Source organism: Giraffa tippelskirchi, chromosome 4 (assembly GCF_054371585.1).
Source record: "Giraffa tippelskirchi isolate mGirTip1 chromosome 4, T2T-mGirTip1v1.2.pri, whole genome shotgun sequence".
Taxonomy (NCBI): Eukaryota; Metazoa; Chordata; class Mammalia; order Artiodactyla; family Giraffidae; genus Giraffa; species Giraffa tippelskirchi.
The window spans coordinates 135,040,174-135,060,634 of record NC_137278.1 but is presented as its reverse complement, the minus strand read 5'-3'; the positions used below and the strand labels follow the sequence as shown (position 1 = coordinate 135,060,634).

General features: G+C 41.1%; 1 protein-coding gene across 19 annotated transcripts in view; it reads right to left on the bottom strand.

Annotated features, from left to right (window-relative positions):
- The window catches only part of SLC38A1 (solute carrier family 38 member 1), a 70,867-nt gene that overhangs the window by 21,983 nt on the left and 28,423 nt on the right, over positions 1 to 20,461 (bottom strand). For all 19 annotated transcript variants that reach the window (XM_081483124.1, XM_081483127.1, XM_081483132.1 and 16 more), the window contains one exon: positions 1,021 to 1,094. In XM_081483124.1, the coding sequence (XP_081339250.1) occupies positions 1,021 to 1,094 (74 nt within the window). The remainder of the gene's footprint in view (positions 1 to 1,020; positions 1,095 to 20,461) is intronic.

Below are 20,461 nucleotides of genomic sequence, written 5' to 3'. Positions count from 1 at the left end.
ATGGCTGGGAAGAAAGGTTCCTTTTGAATGAATTGCCTAAACTGATGAGGCTAACAAAGAATAATAATATTCCAACAATGCCTTGTGGGTCCTAAATATAATAACATAAAAACATGCAATAACCACGACATTAGAATTTTGATCTTTATTTCAGAGATTTGACACTCACAAAAGAGAGCAGCAGATAACTCTTTCGAGAGAATAATTTGGCTATAGCAAAATTCTAAAGTCTTCAACTGGCTCATCTCAACAAATACTAAAATGGTAAACCATTCATTAAAAAAATGGGTTTATGTTTCTTTGTAATAGTTCAGCTCACATTTTTCAAAAGGTTCACAGAAAGAAATTGGGTAAGACTATAATTAAACTTTTGTTTATTCTTTCATAAGACTGATGTTTAAACTAGACAATGGTTAGATCCACAGTTTATTACAAAATGTTCCAGTTAAATGGAGTCATCTATATACAGTAATGGTTGGCCAATGTGGTTTTAGCTAACGTAAAAGTCAAAGTATTACAAACATAATCCAGTGTCCCAGGAATAGAAAATAAACACTTCAGGTATTACACTGCCCAGAGAACTTGAAGTCTTTTCACAGCACACTGACGCCCACATTGCTTGGGAGTCACATTTTCTCCTTGGAATATGCACAAAAGAGAATGAAAGCTCTGTTTACTTTTAAAACCTTGGAGCCTATAATATAAAAGCATGGGATCCTTGGTCTGAATTTATAAATACTTAAGGAAAACCAAGGTCTTTAAAATGAAGTCATCTTAAACTAGAAAAGCAAGTATATTTAAGGGTTCTCTTTACATTACAATGTTCTTTGCTTACTATTCATAACAAGTTCATTTATATGTTCCTGTATCTTCTCTAAGTAAATACCACTATAGGTCTTCCAGCGACAACAGGTCAAAGTACTGTTTTTCTTTAATAAACAAGTTGTTGAACAGGGAAAGTATCATTTGTTCAAAATGTCACTGTGAGAATTTATCACTCTGGCTTTACAAACAGCTTACCTGTTTCCTTTGAACAGATCAACAGCAGGTTGATTGAATATATAGACAGCAGAGTTACTGAAGTCAAAAGTACCCTAAAGCAAAGAAAATAAGTCTTGTGATAATTATAAAGACTCTGACCTTAAACTGTAGAAAGGCCAAGGCTGATTTATAGGTTAACACTATTCACTGATAGGCCCCAAATACTGGAACCTATTAGTCACACCCTCCTTAACATCTTCAATAAAAATGTTCTACCAAGTAAAGAACTGTTCATTGGACTGTAACTCCAAGAATTCAAATCTTTTACATAATTCTAAGCTTAAATATAAATGGCACTCTGGGATCATTTCAGTTGAGGTGACTTTTAAAACAACATTGTGAAAGAAAGCTTTTGTGGTCTATACCACAAAAGCTTGGTATACTTTCTGTGACATCTGAGTGAGGAAGTGTGAGAAGGGAGGGGTGGGGGCTGGGAGAGGAAGGCATGAAGTGACCTTTAGGTCAGTGACCATGTGACTTTGGGCCCCTTGCTTGAGGTCTCCCATCCCTAGATTCCTTGCCTATAATATAAAGGCAAATGGTGTCTAGGGTTCTTTCCATCTAATTACTCTACGGCTATTTTTGAATCTATAAATTAAACCACTGAGATAATTCACTTTTTTTTTTTTGCTCCCAGTGTCTCTTAAAAGAACCTCCTTTAATGGATGGGAAAATTCTAACAATCAACTGTAATGAAAAGACTTTGTTGAATGATGAACTCATGTTTTTGTTTTAGTACATCTGGCTCATTGCCAAACCTCTCTCAAGAAAGAGCACAGTTAAAAATGATGTGGGAGATGACATAGATTTCAGAATCATTTGGTCAAAACAGATATAAGAATTGCAAATAAAGCTTATTTATTAATAAGAACAAGATGAAACCACTCACTTCCTGATGTTGGGAAAAATGTCCTGGAAACAACACATTAGTGCAATTGATTCCATGTCTGAGAAATTAAGGCACTTATTTTTCTGGCAAGTACTGTTGGGTGGTGCTTGGCCCCTTGTGCAGTTCTCTCTGCAGGGGCCTCTTTCCAGACCTGCCCGCATCCCGCACACCTGCTGAACCCCTGCTCAGATGGCACCTCCTCAGGTGCCTTCCCTTGCTCCAGGCAGAAAGACAGCTTCTTAGCTTTCCCTTGTCTTGCAGCATTTTGTTTCGCCTGTGTTTCAACCATGGGGAGATAAACGGGGGAGCAGAGACAGTCAAGGGCAAAGAATGAATGGCCAGAGACTGGCCAGGAAACATAAAAGAGGGACAGGGCTCAGCAGAGGTAAAACAAATACTGGGAGAAAGATCAGAAAACCTAACCCTTTGGGTGAAGGTACAACTGACCAGCTAATAAAGGGGAATTTATGTATGACTGTAAGGAAGTGCATTTGGATATGTCAATATGTCCGACTTAGATCTCGGACTAAGAGGGTGAATAAGAGGGTAAGTGCCTTATTATTATTCTGGTTGAGGGACATGAAGAGCTGAGAGCAAGCGTTTATTAAGCAATGGAGCAGTTTTGAGATAAGCAGTGGAACATGACTTGATATGCCACAGAGTAAGACACAGGACTGTGGTATGATTTTTCTTTCATCTTTTAAGATAATATGTATGTTGAGGAAGCAGGCCTTGAGTTTCACCCAGAGTTCACTCACAGTGACACTGAACCCTAAACAGCAATTTCCACATGTGCCTGTGCCAGGCCACAGGGGATTTATTTCTGTGTGGCACAGAGAGCTTGGGCTTCCCAACTGGGGGCTGAGTGGACGGAATTTGAGGATTAGCCATGTGCTCTTCTGGAGTGACTTTGTCCTCTGCTCAATTGACTCTCTTGGGACTGAGCTGGGGAGAAGAGTGCACATTACCACTGGCCCCGAGCTATCGAGTAAAGAGTATGACCTTTCAAAATACGTACCTTGTAGGAGGGATAATTACTAATGTCTACCTAATGGTTAACCAACGGCCCTCAGCCCGGAAGAACTGGGTCTTCAGTAGCAAAAGAAAGATTCTAAGGAAACATCTGTTTCCCCAGCTAGTAACCCCAGGACCACGTGGTGTTCTCGTACCAGCTGCCTCTTTGCCTTTCTTTTGGGTGGACTTTCTTTGGAGATGACGCACTTATATCAGGGCTTCTCTGGTGGCACCAGTGGTAAAGAACCCGTCTGTCAGTGTAGGAGACACAAGAGTCTTGGGTTCGATCCCTGGGTAGGGAAGATCCCCTGGAGAAGGAAATGGCAACCCACTCTGGTATTCTGGCCTGGGAAATCCCATGGACAGAGGAGCCTGGAGGGCTACAGTCCACAGGGTCGTAAAGAGTCAACACCACTGAAGTGACTCAGCACGCACGCATGCATATCGCTTCCTTTTCTTTTCCAAGTGGGAGAAAAGGGTTTATCAGGGAAGATTTTAGCAGGAAACTCAGCTATCTTCTTCCCCACACTTAACCCTCGCAAACTGAGGTCATCCCAACGTGATGACAAGCCCCCTGCTCCCATGTCTGAGAGCCATCAGGCCACACCCCCAACCAAATGACCCTATAGTAAGTCTGATAGCCAATCCCTGAAGACCCTTTTCTACAGCCCTTCCAACATATACACCTTCCCTTCCAAGACTGAAAGCTAATATAAAGCAAAAAGCTTTTTCCAAGTTGCCACTAAAAGGCAACTTCTGCATGTATTAAAATTCTAAGACTGCTTTAGCCTATAACAGAATCTAGCACTATTGGGATTAAAATTTAGACAAATTCACCTCCCTATTTAGATTCTTAGAAGAAGTGATAAGGTATCTAATTAGTTATCACAGATCCCAGAATAGTTTAAGAGGCTCCAGTGGGAGCTGACATCTAAAAGAAAGAGCAGGAAGAATGACTTGAGAGACTATAATGACTTATTTGAACATTTATTTTCAGCATAACTGTGCCCCTACTTGTCCAAGTAAACATCTGGACATATAGTTTGGTTTCCTGGAGGAGAAACATAAGCAGGTATTCCTGAACTAAGAGGAACAGAAGTGATTCATGTTTCTCATCTCATCTGGGTGTCATATAAGCCTTCACGCTGCTGTGTGTGTGCATGCTCAGTCACTCAGTCGTGTTCAACTATTTGAGACCCTGTGGACTATAGTCCACCGGCTCCTCTGTCCATGGAATTTTCCAGGCAAGGATACTGGAGTGGGTTGTCATTTCCTACTCCAGGGGATCTTCCCAACCCAGGGATTGAACTTGCGTTGATTTGCATCTCCTGCATTGGCAGGCGGATTCTTGACCACTGCGCCACCTGGGAAACCTTTCACATTGCTAACCACTGACCAAAAGTTTTCATATGGCTGGGGCAAAAGCTGCTCACTGACAAAGGCTTGTTTCAATGGGAAGCAAACCCAGCACCAGGCAGTTGTCAAGGTATGAGTAGTCCAGACTGATGTTCAGCCTTGAAGAGGAGGGGATCTAGAACGTGACAGGACACAGGCCCTGGGCAAGCAGTGGAGGGGGGTCAGTCTTGTGAAGAATGCCGTCAGGAAGTTTGAGAACCCTCATGCATCAGCTGCTGAGGCTGCTGCTGCTAAGTCACTTCAGTTGTGTCCGACTCTGTGTGACCCCATAGACGGCAGCCCACCAGGCTCTGCCGTCCCTGGGATTCTCCAGGCAAGAATATTAGAGTGGGTTGCCATTTCCTTCTCCAGTGCATGAAAGGGAAAAGTGAAAGTGAAGTTGCTCAGTCGTGTCTGACTCTTAGTGACCCCATAGACTGTAGCCTACCAGGCTCCTCCGTCCATGGGATTTTCCAGGCAAGAGTACTGGAGTGGGGTGTCATTGCCTTCTCAGCATGCATCAGCGATACTTTGTAAATGTGGTGCAGGAACACTCCACTAGATTTTGTGTCCCCTGAGAACCAAGAGGCTGGTTAGGAAACAGAATTCTAGACTCCTGGACTCAGGAGAGAGCTTGAGAGACTACCCTGCCCAGCTTTTCAGCCAGGATGGGAAACCTCTCTGCCCTGTGCCAACACAAAGGCATCTAGGTCTGCCAGATCTTCTGTCAGGAGACACAAGTACAGCCCAACCTGATTCTGGAAAGTGCTCTGCACTCGAACTGAGGCTGAGCTGAAAGTAGTGCTGCTATTTTCATCCTGGGTCCTTATTTTACCCCCGTGTCTAATTTATTGGCAAGTGTCTGATCATTTCTGCCTCCAAAATATAACCCCAATCCATACCCTTCTTTTTTTTCCTATCTCCACAGCCACTACTCAAATCCAAGCCATTATCATCTTTAATTTCTGGGCAGCTGTGATAATCTCTATGTCTCCTTTTTCTTGATTTCTTGGATCCAGCAGCCAGAGGAATCTTCTTGTTTTATTGCTTTATTATATGTCTCCATCACTGGACTGTAGGACCGGCCATGATGGTTTAATTCAAAGCCATGGCCTGTCCTAGGGCTTCCCTAGCGGCTCAGATGGTAAAGAATTCACTGCAATGCTGGAGACGTAGGTTCAGTCCCTGGGTTGGGAAGATCCTGTGGCGAAGGGGACGGCTATCGACTCCAGTATTCTTGCCTGGAGAATTCCATGGACAGAGAAGTATGGCAGACCACAATCCATGGGGTCACTAAGAGTCAGACACAAGTGAGTGACTAAGCATGCACTCATGGCCTGTCCTATTTACCTATACTTATAATATCAAACACAGCACATAGCAGACTCTTAGCTAAGAATAAGTGACTTTACAAAGGTTAGAATCTCATTTTTAAGTCATGTGAGATTCTGCCAAATATCTTACAAAAATCAAGATACACTTGGCTTAAGTCAGTCCTGTGACCTACCAGTTCACTCTTCTTCTTAATATTTTTATTGGCATATAGTTGATTTACAATGCTATGTTAATTTCCACTGTACAGCAAAGTGAATCAGTTATACATATATATATATAGCCACTCTTCAAGATTCTTTTCCTTGTAAGTCATTATAGAGTATTGAGAAGTATTCCCTGTGTTACCAGTTCATTCTTCAAAAGATAAATTAGTTTGGCATGACTATTTAGGAAATACTTATTTGCCCCATGGAGCAAAATTTTCTGCAGTAATTGCACATAAATAAGCTATTTAGTAATTTGCTCTGGAATGATGCTTGGGCTCTACTTTTTACCACTTTTGAAACATGGGATGAAATTTGTCAATTTTCAGTCCTCTGGCAATATATTCAGAGATAGTTTTCCTCTATTTGCTGCAAGAAAATTTTGTCTCATACGTTAAACAATGAACACCTAAACATCTATTTTAAAAACATTTATCGGTCATTGAAACATATTTATAGGACTGTGATTCTTTGTTCTTCTATAACATATACAAAGATTATATGGCTAATGTCATAAAAATTTTCATTTTTAAAAGTATTTTATGCTAATGAAATGGAAAGCTGTGACAATAAATGGAACCAACACTTAAGATGATTGAAATGTTCTATACCATGGCTGTAGTGGTGATTTCAAAACTGTATCTGGGTAAATTCATCCAATCCTACATCCTTTAATTTAAATTAAGAATTTCATAAGTTATACCTTCAAAAAAAAGAAAAAAAGAATAAAACCCAACCTCACAACACTTTAAGGAAGATGAAACTATCTTTTTAACAGCTCAGCTATATAACAAGAAATCATATGACATTCTCCAACAGAGCGTCAGAGCCCTTGAAAGAGGTGAAGATGAAGCAGCCGTCATCACTATGGATCCAGAAATAGCTCAGATGGGGGTGTTCAAGGCTGCCAACAGGTGAGGGCTTTCAATTCATCCAGGCCCCACTTCTCTCAAAAAAGAGAGAACCTTTACCAACCCTCCCAGCATGACTCTCCCTGTCCTCTCCCTTGCCAGTGTTTAAAGCAGTTATTCTCAAGCTTCAAGTCTATCTGAATCTCCTTAGGTTCTTGTTAAAATGAAGATTCCCAGTCAGCAGGTCTGGGATGGGACGTCAGATGATTCTGTATTTCTCCTAAGCTCCCAGGTAGTGCTGATGCTGCTGGTCCATGGACTGCACCTGGAGTAGCCAGGATGTAAAGCTACGAGCTCTGGTCCCCTGGCATGTCCATCTCAGTGTTTATTTCTCACAACCTCTGAACCAGTGCCACCACATCACCTGCCACACTGTCTGCAGATGTTCAGTGTGATTACCTGGGACACAGACCCCATCGCTGTCCAGGTGAGACTGGGCTGAAGGGAAGCATTTACAACTGAACCAATGCCATTCCTGTGGGACCCTGACCGACTCTTAGTGTGAAAGTGAGTCCTGTTTCCTTTAGTCGACTTCCTAAGGGTATTAGGGCATGACTTACTTCACTAGGATAATTATATTTTAAATTATTTTTAACTTCACACTCCTCCCCAACTGCCATGTCCTTTCTTCCAAAGGGGCCCTGAGGTTGACTACACTATATAATCCCCCCTCTTCTATCTAAACCTGGTTGAGAGTATAAAACCTTTTTAAAAAATAATGTCCAGAGATGCCTGTTTTATTTCTTACCAGGTGATGGCATTTCAGGCTGGTGACATAAAGCAACAGACTTATTATATCAATTACTTTTGTACCTCTGAAGTACAAATCCACAAGCCAGCTCAGCAAGGAGCAACGGTGTCCACACGTAACTGCGAGGGGTGGGTGTGGGTGTGGGGGTTGGGGATGGGGGTGTGAAGTTGGATTTTCCAAGTAAAGGTCTTGGTTGGCAGGGTGCTGTGACTGGAGCCAAGGGCTAGGCCTGAGATTGTTTGAGAGACCCTGACACCTGGCTGAGACAGGCTGAAACCCTATGAATTCCTAGGGCTAGTCCTCCAACCCAAACCTTACGAGTGCAGTTATTATCTTCCTTTTTGTAGTCAGTTTAGCCCAAACAAGGAGCTCAGCTGGTCCTAGGAAAGTGGATCTGGGGCCTATTTTCAGCTGACTTGTCCTCTGCCTGCACTCCCAACCTTAGGGCACTGCCCTTTCTGCAGGTTCTCCAGAAAAAGCTAGGCTTCTGGTAATTTCCTGTCTCTTTTCAGTTCTGCTTTGAGAAGAAAAGGGAACATAGGGGTAACCAAGGGTGGGCACAGGCATCTCGGCGGAGCTCCGGCGGCCCCAGGCCCAGAGCCACGCAGAGTCGGGTCTGCACTGGCCAGCAGTGCTCCTCTGGAAACACAGGGCCAGGGCACCTTCCTGGGAGGATGTCCAAAGGGAAGAATTTACTAACCACATTCTACACTAGTAGGGGCTGTTCATCTGAGAAGGCAGAGGCTGGGAGAACATCAAGATCAAGGAAGAAGAGCTAGAAGGGAGGAATGAACAGTTCTTTCTTATCACAAGGGAGGCCATGAAAGGAAGCAATTACTACGCAAATCATTACTGTGGCTCCTCTTCTTTCCCCACTAGAAAAGAACATCAGCTTCCTGTGAGATCTGGAGCGCCCCTGCCCAAGAACCAAAAGACAAGCTGGTGTTTTTCTCTCACATCAAGTCACTCAGGAAAGGATGTTCTTACTAGCATCCCTACACTGAGGCCTCAGGCGGCCGCGGACTCCTCTCTGCTCTGCCTGCACGTCTCTCTGAGCTGCGGCGCTCTGCGCATGCGCGCTGGCACCTGAGGCGGAGCCAGAGCACCAGTGCTCTGTGTCTTGGCGCCCACGAAAGCTTTCTTGAATTGAAAAATTTTCTGACACTCTAATGTTATTTTATCAGAGATAGGTATCAGAGATACGCAGGTATCTCTGTTTCTATATCCTTTGATATCCCCAGTGCCTGGGAGAGTGTCTGGCACATAAAATGTACCCATAAATATTTGATGAATAAATGAATTATTTGCTTAAAAAATATAATAAAACTTTTGCCATCCTCATCATTAGAATAGTTCACATGAAAACTCCTTTGCTGGAGAGAAAGTGGTCTTTATTACTCATCCTGCTTTTATGTAACATCGTGTCCCACCAAACTGCAGCCCCTCACTCCCAAACTCATAGACAGACATGCTGATTGAGGCAGAATATTTGCAAGAAAATGTAAAACCCCAGGACAAGGGAATTTAACAAGTGTAGGAAAAGCTCTGTTTCCTGGCCAATCATCTTTCTCCAGTCCTTCCCTGTGATGTTGGTCTCTCTCAAGCTGTCTTCTATCTCCCACCTTTCTTCCACATTTCCAGGCTGGCTCCACCTTCCCCATTTTCTCCTTCACCTCTCATCTCCACTGACTCTCCCCACTCTTTCACTCCACCCTCAACTCCTCATATAAGAAATATCTCTATGAAGTGAATAAAGATTTTAAAATACTGAAGAGAGCAGAGTGCCTGCTGGGGATGAAGGAAGGGCTGGAGAGCCCAATGAGATGAATTTGAAATGTCATTCATCTGTGTGGTCAGGGAGCTCAGGTTCAGGGCTTTTCCAAGCTAGAAGAAAAGGGAACATAGGGGTAACCAAGGGTGGGCACAGGCATCTCGGCGGAGCTCCGGCGGCCCCAGGCCCAGATACCAGGGGAGGAATACAGCACCAGGGGAGGAAGGGGATTTCAGGCGGGGGGAAGTGAGGAGTTTAAGTGAAGGGCTGTGACATCTAAGCTTGACAGGGAAGCAAGCATAGAGGTCTTAAATGACATACAAGGCACAGTTGGGAGTATCCAAAGGGAAGCCCCTGGAGGGAAGTAGAGGAGGCTGTGGTCTGAAGCAGGGTGTCTGGGGGGTACGTGCAGAGTGGGTGGTGCAGTATAGTTTCTGGTCTGGGGAGTGATGCCAGTGGGAGAGGCTTAAGTAGAGAGGAAAGGGCACACAGAAGAAGTTTTTTTTTGATGAGAGCTTAAATGGAAGAAGACACGCCTGAAAATTAGGAGAGAGGGACAAGCTGTTATAATTCATGAGGAAATTTTAAATATTTTGAAAAATCAAAATTATTTTTTACATAACAAATGCACCTCCTAGAGCTTTCATTTACTTCAATGAGAATTCGGTATAATTAAACACTTTGTTGATCACTGCTAACAAGAAATTTATATTAACAATAAGACCCTGATGCTGGGAAAGATTGAAGGCAAGAGGAGAAGGGGACAACAGAGGATGAGATGGTTGGATGGCATCACCAATTCAATAGACATGAGTTTGAGCAAGCTCTGGGAGTTGGTGATGGACAGGGAGGCCTGGTGTGCTGCAGTCCATGGGGTCACAAAGAGTTGGATATGACTGAGCAACTGAACTGACCAGAACAATAAATTTAAATAGTCACTCTGTCAGGCCCACACTAAACACTTTTAACAGTATTTTAATTATGAATAGTACTATTACTACCTATTTTACAGATAAGGAAACTAAAGTTCAGAGAGGTTGAATATTTTATCCAAGGTCACAAAGCCAGCATCATAGCCCTCAAACTCTGGTAGTTGAACTCCAGAGTCTTTATCCACCATGCTTTACTGTCTGCCAAAGTCAAATGTCCACAGAAGAATACGAGTGTGAAAAGCAAGACCCTAGCAGAAGACAAAAAAACTTAGAGTAAAATATATCCAAGTATTAATAATTGAGCTTGTTTTAACAGACTTTGAGTGATTTTTTTATATTTTATACATTTTCAAAATGGCTTTAATGATTATCTTACTTTTACAATAATAGTATTAAAATAAAAAAATATAAAGAATCTTTCAAATGCCAGTATCATTATTCCAAACCCTTTTTTGGGGGGTGCGCATCTGTTTAAGCCCAAAATTCATTAATGTAATCCCTATTTAACTTAAGGAACTCATGAAATACTTATGGAAAAGAGCAGAAACATCTAGTTATTCAGTCCCAAAATGGACTTCTTAGTCACTACACCCTGATTAAATTTCAACATTCTGAGGGTCAGAGGACCAGCACACTAGGATCTGGTAGCATGTGATTATTTGTAATATTTACAAAGTGAACAAGAGAATTAAAGGAATGGTTTTCAAAGGCTGGGCAGGGAACAGATGAGGATCAATTATTTGTACAATTCCATTACTTTTCTTGTAGGCAAATCTAAATTCTGTGGTGCAAAGGTTCTCTTAAACTAGGCTCACTGTTGATTAGGTACTTTGTTTTGTCTAAGGCAAGGAATGTATATCACTGGTGATCAAATCAAATAATAATTAATGTAATCCTAAAGAGAGAGAAGCTTTTAAAGAGATATGCAGATAGAAATAGAATTTATCAGTTTAGTTGACACTTTTGAGAAGCTAAGAAAGTTAGGAGGAGGTCTGAGTTTAAATGAGGAAGTTGTACCAGCAAGAAAGAAAGCCATGTGCCACCCCCACTTCCTGTTTTTTGCCTATACTTGTTGATAGAACGCTGTGGGTTTTGTGGGTGCTCCATTTTTAACTCTAGACATGGCTTCCTTCCTCTCCTTCCATTCCACAAGGATCACTGGCTTCCCTTCTCCTCAAACCTAGATCCTTACCTTTCAAAATGATGCCGCCTTTATTACACTCTAAAGATGTGACCTCTGAGTGACGAAAGAATTCCATATAACCATTAGGTAAAGGAAGCTGCTGTACTTGATGGGCTGTGTGGACTTCTATTTCAGTAGGAATAGTGGAATACAGGCTCAATTCACACTTTTTCTGTTTCCAAGGTAACAACCCATACACTTAAGGTGAGTTAAGAGGAATACATCATCATTGCCCTCACGTCCCTCCTCCCACTCCTGACTGGTGTCATCCTGGGCAAGTTACTTAGCCTCTGTAAATCTTAGCTTCTTTATTTGTAAAATGGGATGATAAATAGAATTGTTAAAAAGATTCCATGAAACAATGCATACTTTATAAGTATCTTCATTTTTTTAACCCTTAAAAAAAAAAAATAAAGCCATTCTCGTCTAGCAAGCCATACAAATAGAGGCTGCAGGTGGCTTTTGTCTGTAGACTATAGTTTGCCCGCCCTGATCCTGACGTAGATCACTGATACAGTGTGCCTGACGAAAGGTGAAGCCTGGGGCCATAGAACAAAGCCAGACTAAGTGGCCCACACTAGGGCAGTTTTCCAATCTGCTAAACTACCTACTACTCTGTGAGTTCAAGCTAGTCTGGAAAATCCAAATTTCTGGACTATTTGGGCCTACTGTGTGACACATCTGTCTTACTGTAACCCAGAAGAGTAAATGTTAAAGGCATTCTATGCATCATGGCCATGAACAGTACTGTTAAAACCTCAGTTTAGTTAAGCTGCTTCATGCAGACTAAGAAAAACAGAGGGCTCCAAGATGGGGCCACACTGTTGTCCTTGGGTAGCACCAGGGCACTGGATGCAACTCAGCATAGGAAGATCTGAGTGAAGACTCAGTGTACACATTTATGCATACATGCACACACACACGCACACCACACACCACTCCCATGTCTCTGGGGCCAAGAGAATTGACTTCTTGGAACCCCTTATCGGACACATCTCAGATGATTCATCAACTAAGCATAACTGCTCAATTTTTAAAAACAGTGGGTGGGACCTATCTCTTTCACTTGCCAACTCCTTCTGTCTACAAAATAAGCACTCATTTTTAGCACAACACTAATACCTTTCCTATTTCCCCATTTCTGAAAAGCTTCCTCATCCAGTGAATTTCAATAGAGGTCAAGGGCACTGCCGCTGTCCTTTCTACATGTATTTCAAATGCTGGCAAGCCTGAATGTGCCACTGCTCCCCTTCCAGTATCATTATTCCCAAACAAGAGACTCTGAGGCCAATGATATTTGCTGCCAGCTGAAGGACAACAATTTTCTCTTCAAATCATTTCTAAGGAACGGAGACCATAACTCAAAGAATTTTGAAAACAAGTAAGTGACTGACAAGATGGAAGATGAGTGAGCCTCTACCCAGGGACCTCCTAGGATCATCAGAAGAGCAGCATTTCCTATTGACTTCCTCTTTATTGTGCCTGTTTTGATATCACAACATCCAATTTGGTCTTTACTTAGGAGGCAAAGAACTGGCTGCTTCAGATCCCCCAGAAAAGACAACTCAACATTTACCAGAAATGACTTGATAAATATCACACAGATCATCTTCGTTACGGCTAAGAGCAAAACTATCTTTGGTGGGTGTGATTCAAACTTCTAGGAATGTATCTAAAGTAATAAAGCAATGACAGTTCAAGATCATGCAGAATATTTGCAAAGGCACACTGCAATCCCACTCCAATTTGGTAAAATTTTCAGAAAAAGATTGAGAGACGCCAGAGAGCTATGCTGAGGCAGTTGTTTAAGACAGCAAATCTCCTGATAGAACAAGAAGCCCATATTTATGACACGACAGTAATGATCAGATAACCATAATATATGAACAGGACTTAGGGCAATGTGTTGATGAGTCTGTTGTTCTAATTCCATTTCTGCCTACCCGTTATGCAGGCTGAATTGTAAAACACTAGAGAAGGCATCTGGTAGTCTGATCTTGGCTTCCAGCATTCCTCATTTTTTAGATTTATCTTTACTGAATGGCTATTTACTGATTTGTTTGCAAACACTGTGATTATAGACAATACTGTGTTGCATCTTTTTGGTGATAAGATAATGATAACTGTCTACAAAGGTAAATATTAAGAGAGGGACTTTACCTACAATTGGAACAAACAACCCACCACAAAGTGAAGGTAATTGCTGTAAACTGACAATGAAAATTACTGTCCTTTCTGCAAACAGCAATTTAGCAACAAATGCCCTTTTAGCAATGCAGTGCTAACCTCATACAGTATTTCTTAACAGTCTCTATTTTGATTTTTCAAATGAAGGAGGCATTCCCAGGAAAGTAACCAAAGGGTGGTGAGTCCCTTGCTAACCTTCTATAATTTTCATTACATCTCCACAGACTGTTTAAAATTGGAGGGTGAACTAAATCTCATAGTTGATTTTCTTCTTTCTGATAAGTTTGCAAAATTATAAGGGACGTTGTTTTCCCTAAAGCCTTTGTAAGACTAAGCTAATTCTTACAGAGTCATTCATTCATTTCAGGAAAACTTTATTGAGATCAGCTATAGGCAAGCACTGTTTCGGATTTTGGGGTGGGGGGAGAGATAAGGAAGAATTAGACATTAACCCTGCCCTTGTAGGGATCAGTGCCCAACAGGAAACAGAATATATATGCCTAAATAATGGAAGTATGTGTGCTGTGTTGAGTTGCTAAGTCATGTCCGACTCTTGGGAGATCCCATGGACGGTAGCCCAACAGGCTCCTCTGTCCATTTTCTAGGCAAGACTACTGGAGTGAGCTGCCATTTTCTACTCCAAGGGATCTTCCCAATCCAGGGACTTGAACCCATATTTCTTGTATCTCTGACACTGGCAGGCAGATTATTTACCACTGCATCACCTGGGAAGCCCTAAATAATGGAAGTGTTATTTGCTATAAAGGCTACACAAAAAAAAGAAGAAAAGGAGATCCTCTCTCTATCTTGGAGGATCAGAGAAACCTTTTTGGAGGTGGCATCTGACCTGGGTCTTATAGGAATGTCAGGATTCAGAAGCACAGGGATGGTATGGGACTGGGGTGGCCCCCATGGGGTAGTGGAAAGGCCGAGGTGATGGGTACAGTCCTGGTGGCCTCTGTGGCTGATGCAGAGGCAGTCTGCAGGGAGATGAGGGGAAAATGCAGATTGGAGCAGGTGGCACTGTACTGATGGCTCATTCTAGCTCTTGTGGTCTAAATAACCACACTGAAATATTTTTTTCTCTTTTTTTCTCAAGTTTTCTGTAGGTAAGAGAAAGTCTCATTGCAGGGGTTTTAAGTTCTTTAAAAAACAATTTTCTTAACTAGTTTCTTCCCTTAAAGCATATGGTGAAAAAGACACTTTCAAGAGTGTAAACTTTCCACTCCCATTGCACCCCCAGGCCCAGTGTCATACTCCTGAAGTAGCCACTGTCAACAGTTTTCTTGTGAACCCTCCCCACAAAGTCTATGTAATACACATACATATATGCAATCTATCCCCATGCTTACTTCCACCCAATATTCATTTTGTTTCTACATAATAACATTCCTGGAAATTTTTTCCATACCAGGACATATAAGTCTATTTCACTCTTTTAAATAGTAGTCTAATATTCCATTTCATGGAACTACTATGGTTATTTAACCAATTCCCTAATAGTGAACTTGATGTTATTTGACTTTGCTATTTCTTGGTTTTCAATTCTTAATTACAAAAAATTTAGTTAAAGTCCTGGAAGGAATTAGGTTCAAGGGCAGTGAGAAATCTTAAATAGCAAAGGCAAAGGCAAGTACAGATAAAGACAAATATGAAGCAGTTCAGAAAGCCTACTAGTTTTACAATATACTTGAGGCTTGTATAGGGTTTCCCAGGTGGCTCAAGTGGTAAAGAATCCACCTGCCAGTGCAGAGCCACAGGAGACCCGGCTTAGGATTGGGAAAATCCCCAGGAGGAGGAAATGGTAATCCACTCTAGTATTCTTGCCTGGGAAATCCCATGGATAGAGGAGCCTGGCAGGCTACAGTCCATGGGGTCACAAAGAGTCAGATATGACTAGGTGACTGAACACATGAGGCATGTACTATATTTGCTGCGACCAGGAACTTGACCACCCCTGATACACAATTTGGTATCCTTAGTATTCCTGAACTATTTTTATTACAAAAAAGGTGGCAGATGCTTCTTGGTAGAACATCAGTAAAGTAGTTCAAGAATACTGACTGATTTTATATGGTGATTTTCAAGAGTTAAGGGATTAACTTGCAAGTACCCATTGTTAAGAATAAGATTTGTCTCAAGAAGTACATTAATAATGTAAGTTTGGCTTCTGAAGGCATCACTAAAAGGCAGCACAGTGTTTTAGGTCACTCAGGTTCTAGAGTCAAGAGATCCTGAATGCAACTCTGGTTCCTCTACTTTCTAAGGTGTTATTAAACATCAGTTACTTCATCATTAAAATGGGGGTAATATTTACTTCATAGTGTTGCTGTAGGGATTAGATGCGATAATATGGTATATATAGTTACCGTTCAACAAATGTTACCTACTATTTAGTAGCTACCTAGTTAATACTTCAGCAAATGCTTAGTACATAGTGTTACTATGTACCAGGTACTCCTGGTTATCTCTCCATCTCCATCTCCCCTGCCAGTCTATACTCACACTCATTAGTTTCTTAAAGGAGCCTGATGGGGTCATTACTAATTAATACATGTCTTCTTGCTTGTCACTTTTCAAAGTGTGCTTTTAGACACATTATCTTTTTTATTCTCATCACCACTACCTAAGTGAGACAGAAAATGGAAAACACCAAAAATAGGTAGGAGTAATAATCAACCAAAATAAAATTTAAATTATTATTCCATACAGATTATAATGTTATTTCACAATGATCATTTTGAACAGATAGTTTACAAACTCAGTGTTTACAATAAACTGTGATATCTCTTTGAGCTCCCAGGAATATCATGAATTACATTCTTCTTTTTCATGGTTTTAAACTTAAAGGTTACATGGTTAAAATAATAATACATGCTAAGAAGTTAAGGAAAAATATAAAGCATTTATTATTTTATCAGCTTCTATATAGTGTAATTAACCTCTCATTCACCTGGCACAGTGAGGAGATAACATGCTCTTCAGAGATTAATTTTCTATAAAATGTAGGCCTTTAATAGAAATCTTCAGAAAATGCAACTTTCCTGTTTCAGGAGATGGTAATGTGAAATAACAAACATAACAAAAGCCGTCATTCTTCCATGCTAATATTTACTTTTAATTCCTGCTTTTGCTCTGATGAAGTTATGGGGAAGCTGTGCAAAGAGATTAGCAAGAGAGGAGGCGGATATAGCACAGAGAGATTCCTTCAGCATCCACTGCCTTTCCTTTGGACCCCACTCTTAGGAAAACTCGATTCGATAGGAGCATCTCACCCTTACTTTGATGGGCTTCCCTGGTGGCTCAGATGGTAAAGATTCTGCCTACAATGTGGGAGTTCTGGGTTCAATTCCTGAGTAGGGAAGATTCCCTGGAGAAGGGAATGGCAATGACTCCAGTATTCTTGCCAGGAGAATTCCACAGACAGAGGCTACAGTCCACAGAACTGCAAAAAGTTGGATACGATTGAGCAACTAACACTTTCACGTTATGCCTCAGCACATCCCCAAATCGCTGCTTCAGGGAACAGCCCCGTTATTTTTTTTTTTTAACAGAGAACATATACATTTGGAACAACTATAAGCTGAGATTCCCCGTGACCATATTTCCTGTTTCTTAAGATGACAACATAAGGCCTCAGAAAGGCTTTGGATAACACAAATCCTCACAGTATTCTTATAATAGGGCAGAATTCACTGACTCTAGCTAAATCAGATGTGCTTTAAACACGAATGATAGCCATTATAGTCAGGTCCCCCAAATAAGCCCCAATCTCATCCAAGAAAAAGCAATCACCCCAGCAAGTTTCCAGATGACCCCAGTGAAGAGTCGGGCACCCAGCCTCAGTGAGACACAGAGGAGCCTTCCCAGCTGCTTTTCTAAAGAAGCCCGGGCAGGCTTGGACTCCTTCTCGGTGTTGGCCAATAAGAGTCTGGAACAGGGCCCTGTACCACATGAATTATCTTCATCCTGCCAACTGCTTCTTGGCTTTGAGCAGCTGTGGGAGCAGCTGGTTTTACAACACAGAGTGAGCCCTTGTTCTGAGGTAGGAGAGTTCTGCATTCTGTGAAAAACTTGTAAGTTTGGGTCTCTATGCAACTACCTTCATGAGCTTTACCCTGAAGATTTGGTGTGTGGTGCTGGCTATTCATGGATCTTGCAAAGAACCAAATAACCTATGATGGTTTTATCCAGAGGAGATCTTCCTACAACTATAAAAGTCACCTTCATCTAAGTTTTGCCTCAATCAGAAACTGAAGAGTCATAAGACAAGACTTATCCCTGAACCAGTGTAACTAAAAATCAACCACATTTCAGGAATGGTTGATGGAATACTAGAATTTACTCCTGCTTCCCCTGCCCCAATAAACCTGTAAAGGGATTTTTTTTTTAAAGGCACAAAACTGCTAGGATAGTAAGAATAGGAGAGAGGAGACAATTACAAAGTTTTGGAAGCTGGGAAGCAGACAGATCTGAAACTTAAATTTGCAGTGGAGAAAGCCAAGCCAGTTTACACCAGAGAATTCCCAAAAGGCCCTGGTGGCATTACTGGAAGTAGGCAACAATGGACACGATGAGCTAAAATAAAGAGGATCTGTCAAACTTCAAGAAATAGCTAGATTCCTCAGACCAGGTATCTACTCTGTAAATTGAGCTGACTGCTCCTTTCCCATCTAGGCAAAAGATACATAAATATATTCTCTGAAAAATATAAACTGTAAGTCTCCAAGTGAGAGACCCAGCACAGCTTGTGGGGGAGGGGTACTGCAATGAAAACCAGGATTGGGTGCACACATGCACAGAGATATTCCCCCAAGCCATTTCCCTCTACTTGGTCCCCAGAAAGATGGCAGCAATGTCCAGGCCTTACAGGAAGATCTCTGGGTGATGTGAACAGCCAAGGAGAAACTGATATGGCTGGTTCCCCAAGAAAAGGGCTACTGACAGCATCTTTAGTTAAGCTATTTCCAACAAGCCCCACTCATGTATACCAGATTTCAATTAGCCTCGTTCTCCCCCCACCCCCTGGCAATTCTTGAATACAGCAGAGAGGGACAACGTGACATCTAAGGAAAGATTCTAAAATGAAAGAGTCCAAAACAGAAAAGTCAACTTGCATCACACGAATACAATCAGCAGAACTCAGATTATAGAAACACTATAGGACCAATGTCCCAGTTTCTTCAACAAATAAATTGCACAGAAGAGAACAGAAGAGAATGGGAGAGAATGGGAGGCCTACAGACTCAAAGAGACTTAAACCACATACCAAACACTCATACTATATGGACCTTATTTGAGTATTGATGTGAACAATCCAATTGTTTGTTAAAAATGAGGTAATCAGAGCAATTTAAATATTGTTTCAATATTTGATGATATTAAGGAACTGTGGTTAATTTTTTGGGTACGACATATTATGGTTATGCTTTACAACCCTTATATATTAGTGAAATACACTGAAATATTTTTTAATGAAATGGTGGCTTGGATTTGCTTCAAGACAACCTGGGAAAGGGGCTGACTAAACAAGCAAGGTCATGAGATAAAGGGAACAAGGGAAGCTTTTAGACTCTCTACTGGTGTTTGAAATTTTCCATAACAGAGAAAAATGATCACTAGAATCCTCAGGGGAAACAATGAAATCATAAAACAGAAACAAAATAATATAAAAAAAGGAACATTCAAAGAATGTTTAAAACCTCCTGTAAACAAAAAATAAGAAGAAATAAAACATTCAGTAAAGAGTTGGAGAAAAACTTGATGGCATATCCCAGAAAGTACAGTGAAAAAGTATACAAATTAAATAAAGAAAAGAATAAAAAATTAGAGGGCTAGTACAGAAGGTCTAAAATCTTGGTAACAGTTCTAGAAAGAGAGAAAAAGAAAAAGAGCCGGAAGAAATTCATCAAGACGACAATGTAAGAAGATGTTCCAGAACTGAAGACCATGAATTTCTAAAAGAAAAGCTGTACCAGTTGCTTGAGACAACGGATGAAAAGAGATGCAGAGCAAGACACAACATTGTGAAACTGCAGAACATTAGGAACAAAGAGATTTGGCAAGTTTCCAGGAAACACAAAATAAAAACAAAAGCCCTGGCTATATATAAAAGATCTGGAATCAGAAGCATTTGTAACTTCATAACAGAAAAAAACTAGGAAGGAATGAAGCAATGCCTTCAAAATTATGAAGGAAAATGTCTGCCAGTAGAGAGTTTATATCTAGCCAAACTACCAATCAATGATGAAGGCAGAATAAAAATATTTTTCAGATATGAAGGTCTCAGAAATTTTATTTATATTTACCCTTTCTCAGCAGCAAAAGCAAGGAAGTAAATCCAGAAACAGGAAGAAATGAAAATACAGGGAACAAAGGACCTAGCAGAGAAGAAAGGGAGAGGGAATTACCAGGATGGTGACAAAGAGAGATTCCAGAATAGAAGTCCAAGCATCAGTTCCCTTATCTGTGAAACTGGGAACTGGCAGTAGTACCTGCCTCATAGACTTGTCAGGACTCAGCATAAAACACTCTGAGTAGTTCCTGACATAGAGTATGAGCCACAGGAGTTTTCTTATTATCCTCATTAAAGAACTGACACTTTGTATATTACAATAGCTAAAAAGAAAGAAATCAATGTAAAACACTTACATCTGAACCAAACTTATTTCCAGCTTTGGAATAACTGAAAATTGTCACAGAACCATAGGGTTTTAGAGGTAAATAGGGTTGTGAGATTTTTTTCTAGTGCAATTTTCTTGCTTCAAAGCATAGGGAATTGCAGCTCACAGTAGCTAAGTTACTTGCTGGACTACATAACCACTTAGAAGGAGAGAGTAGCAGTCAGGT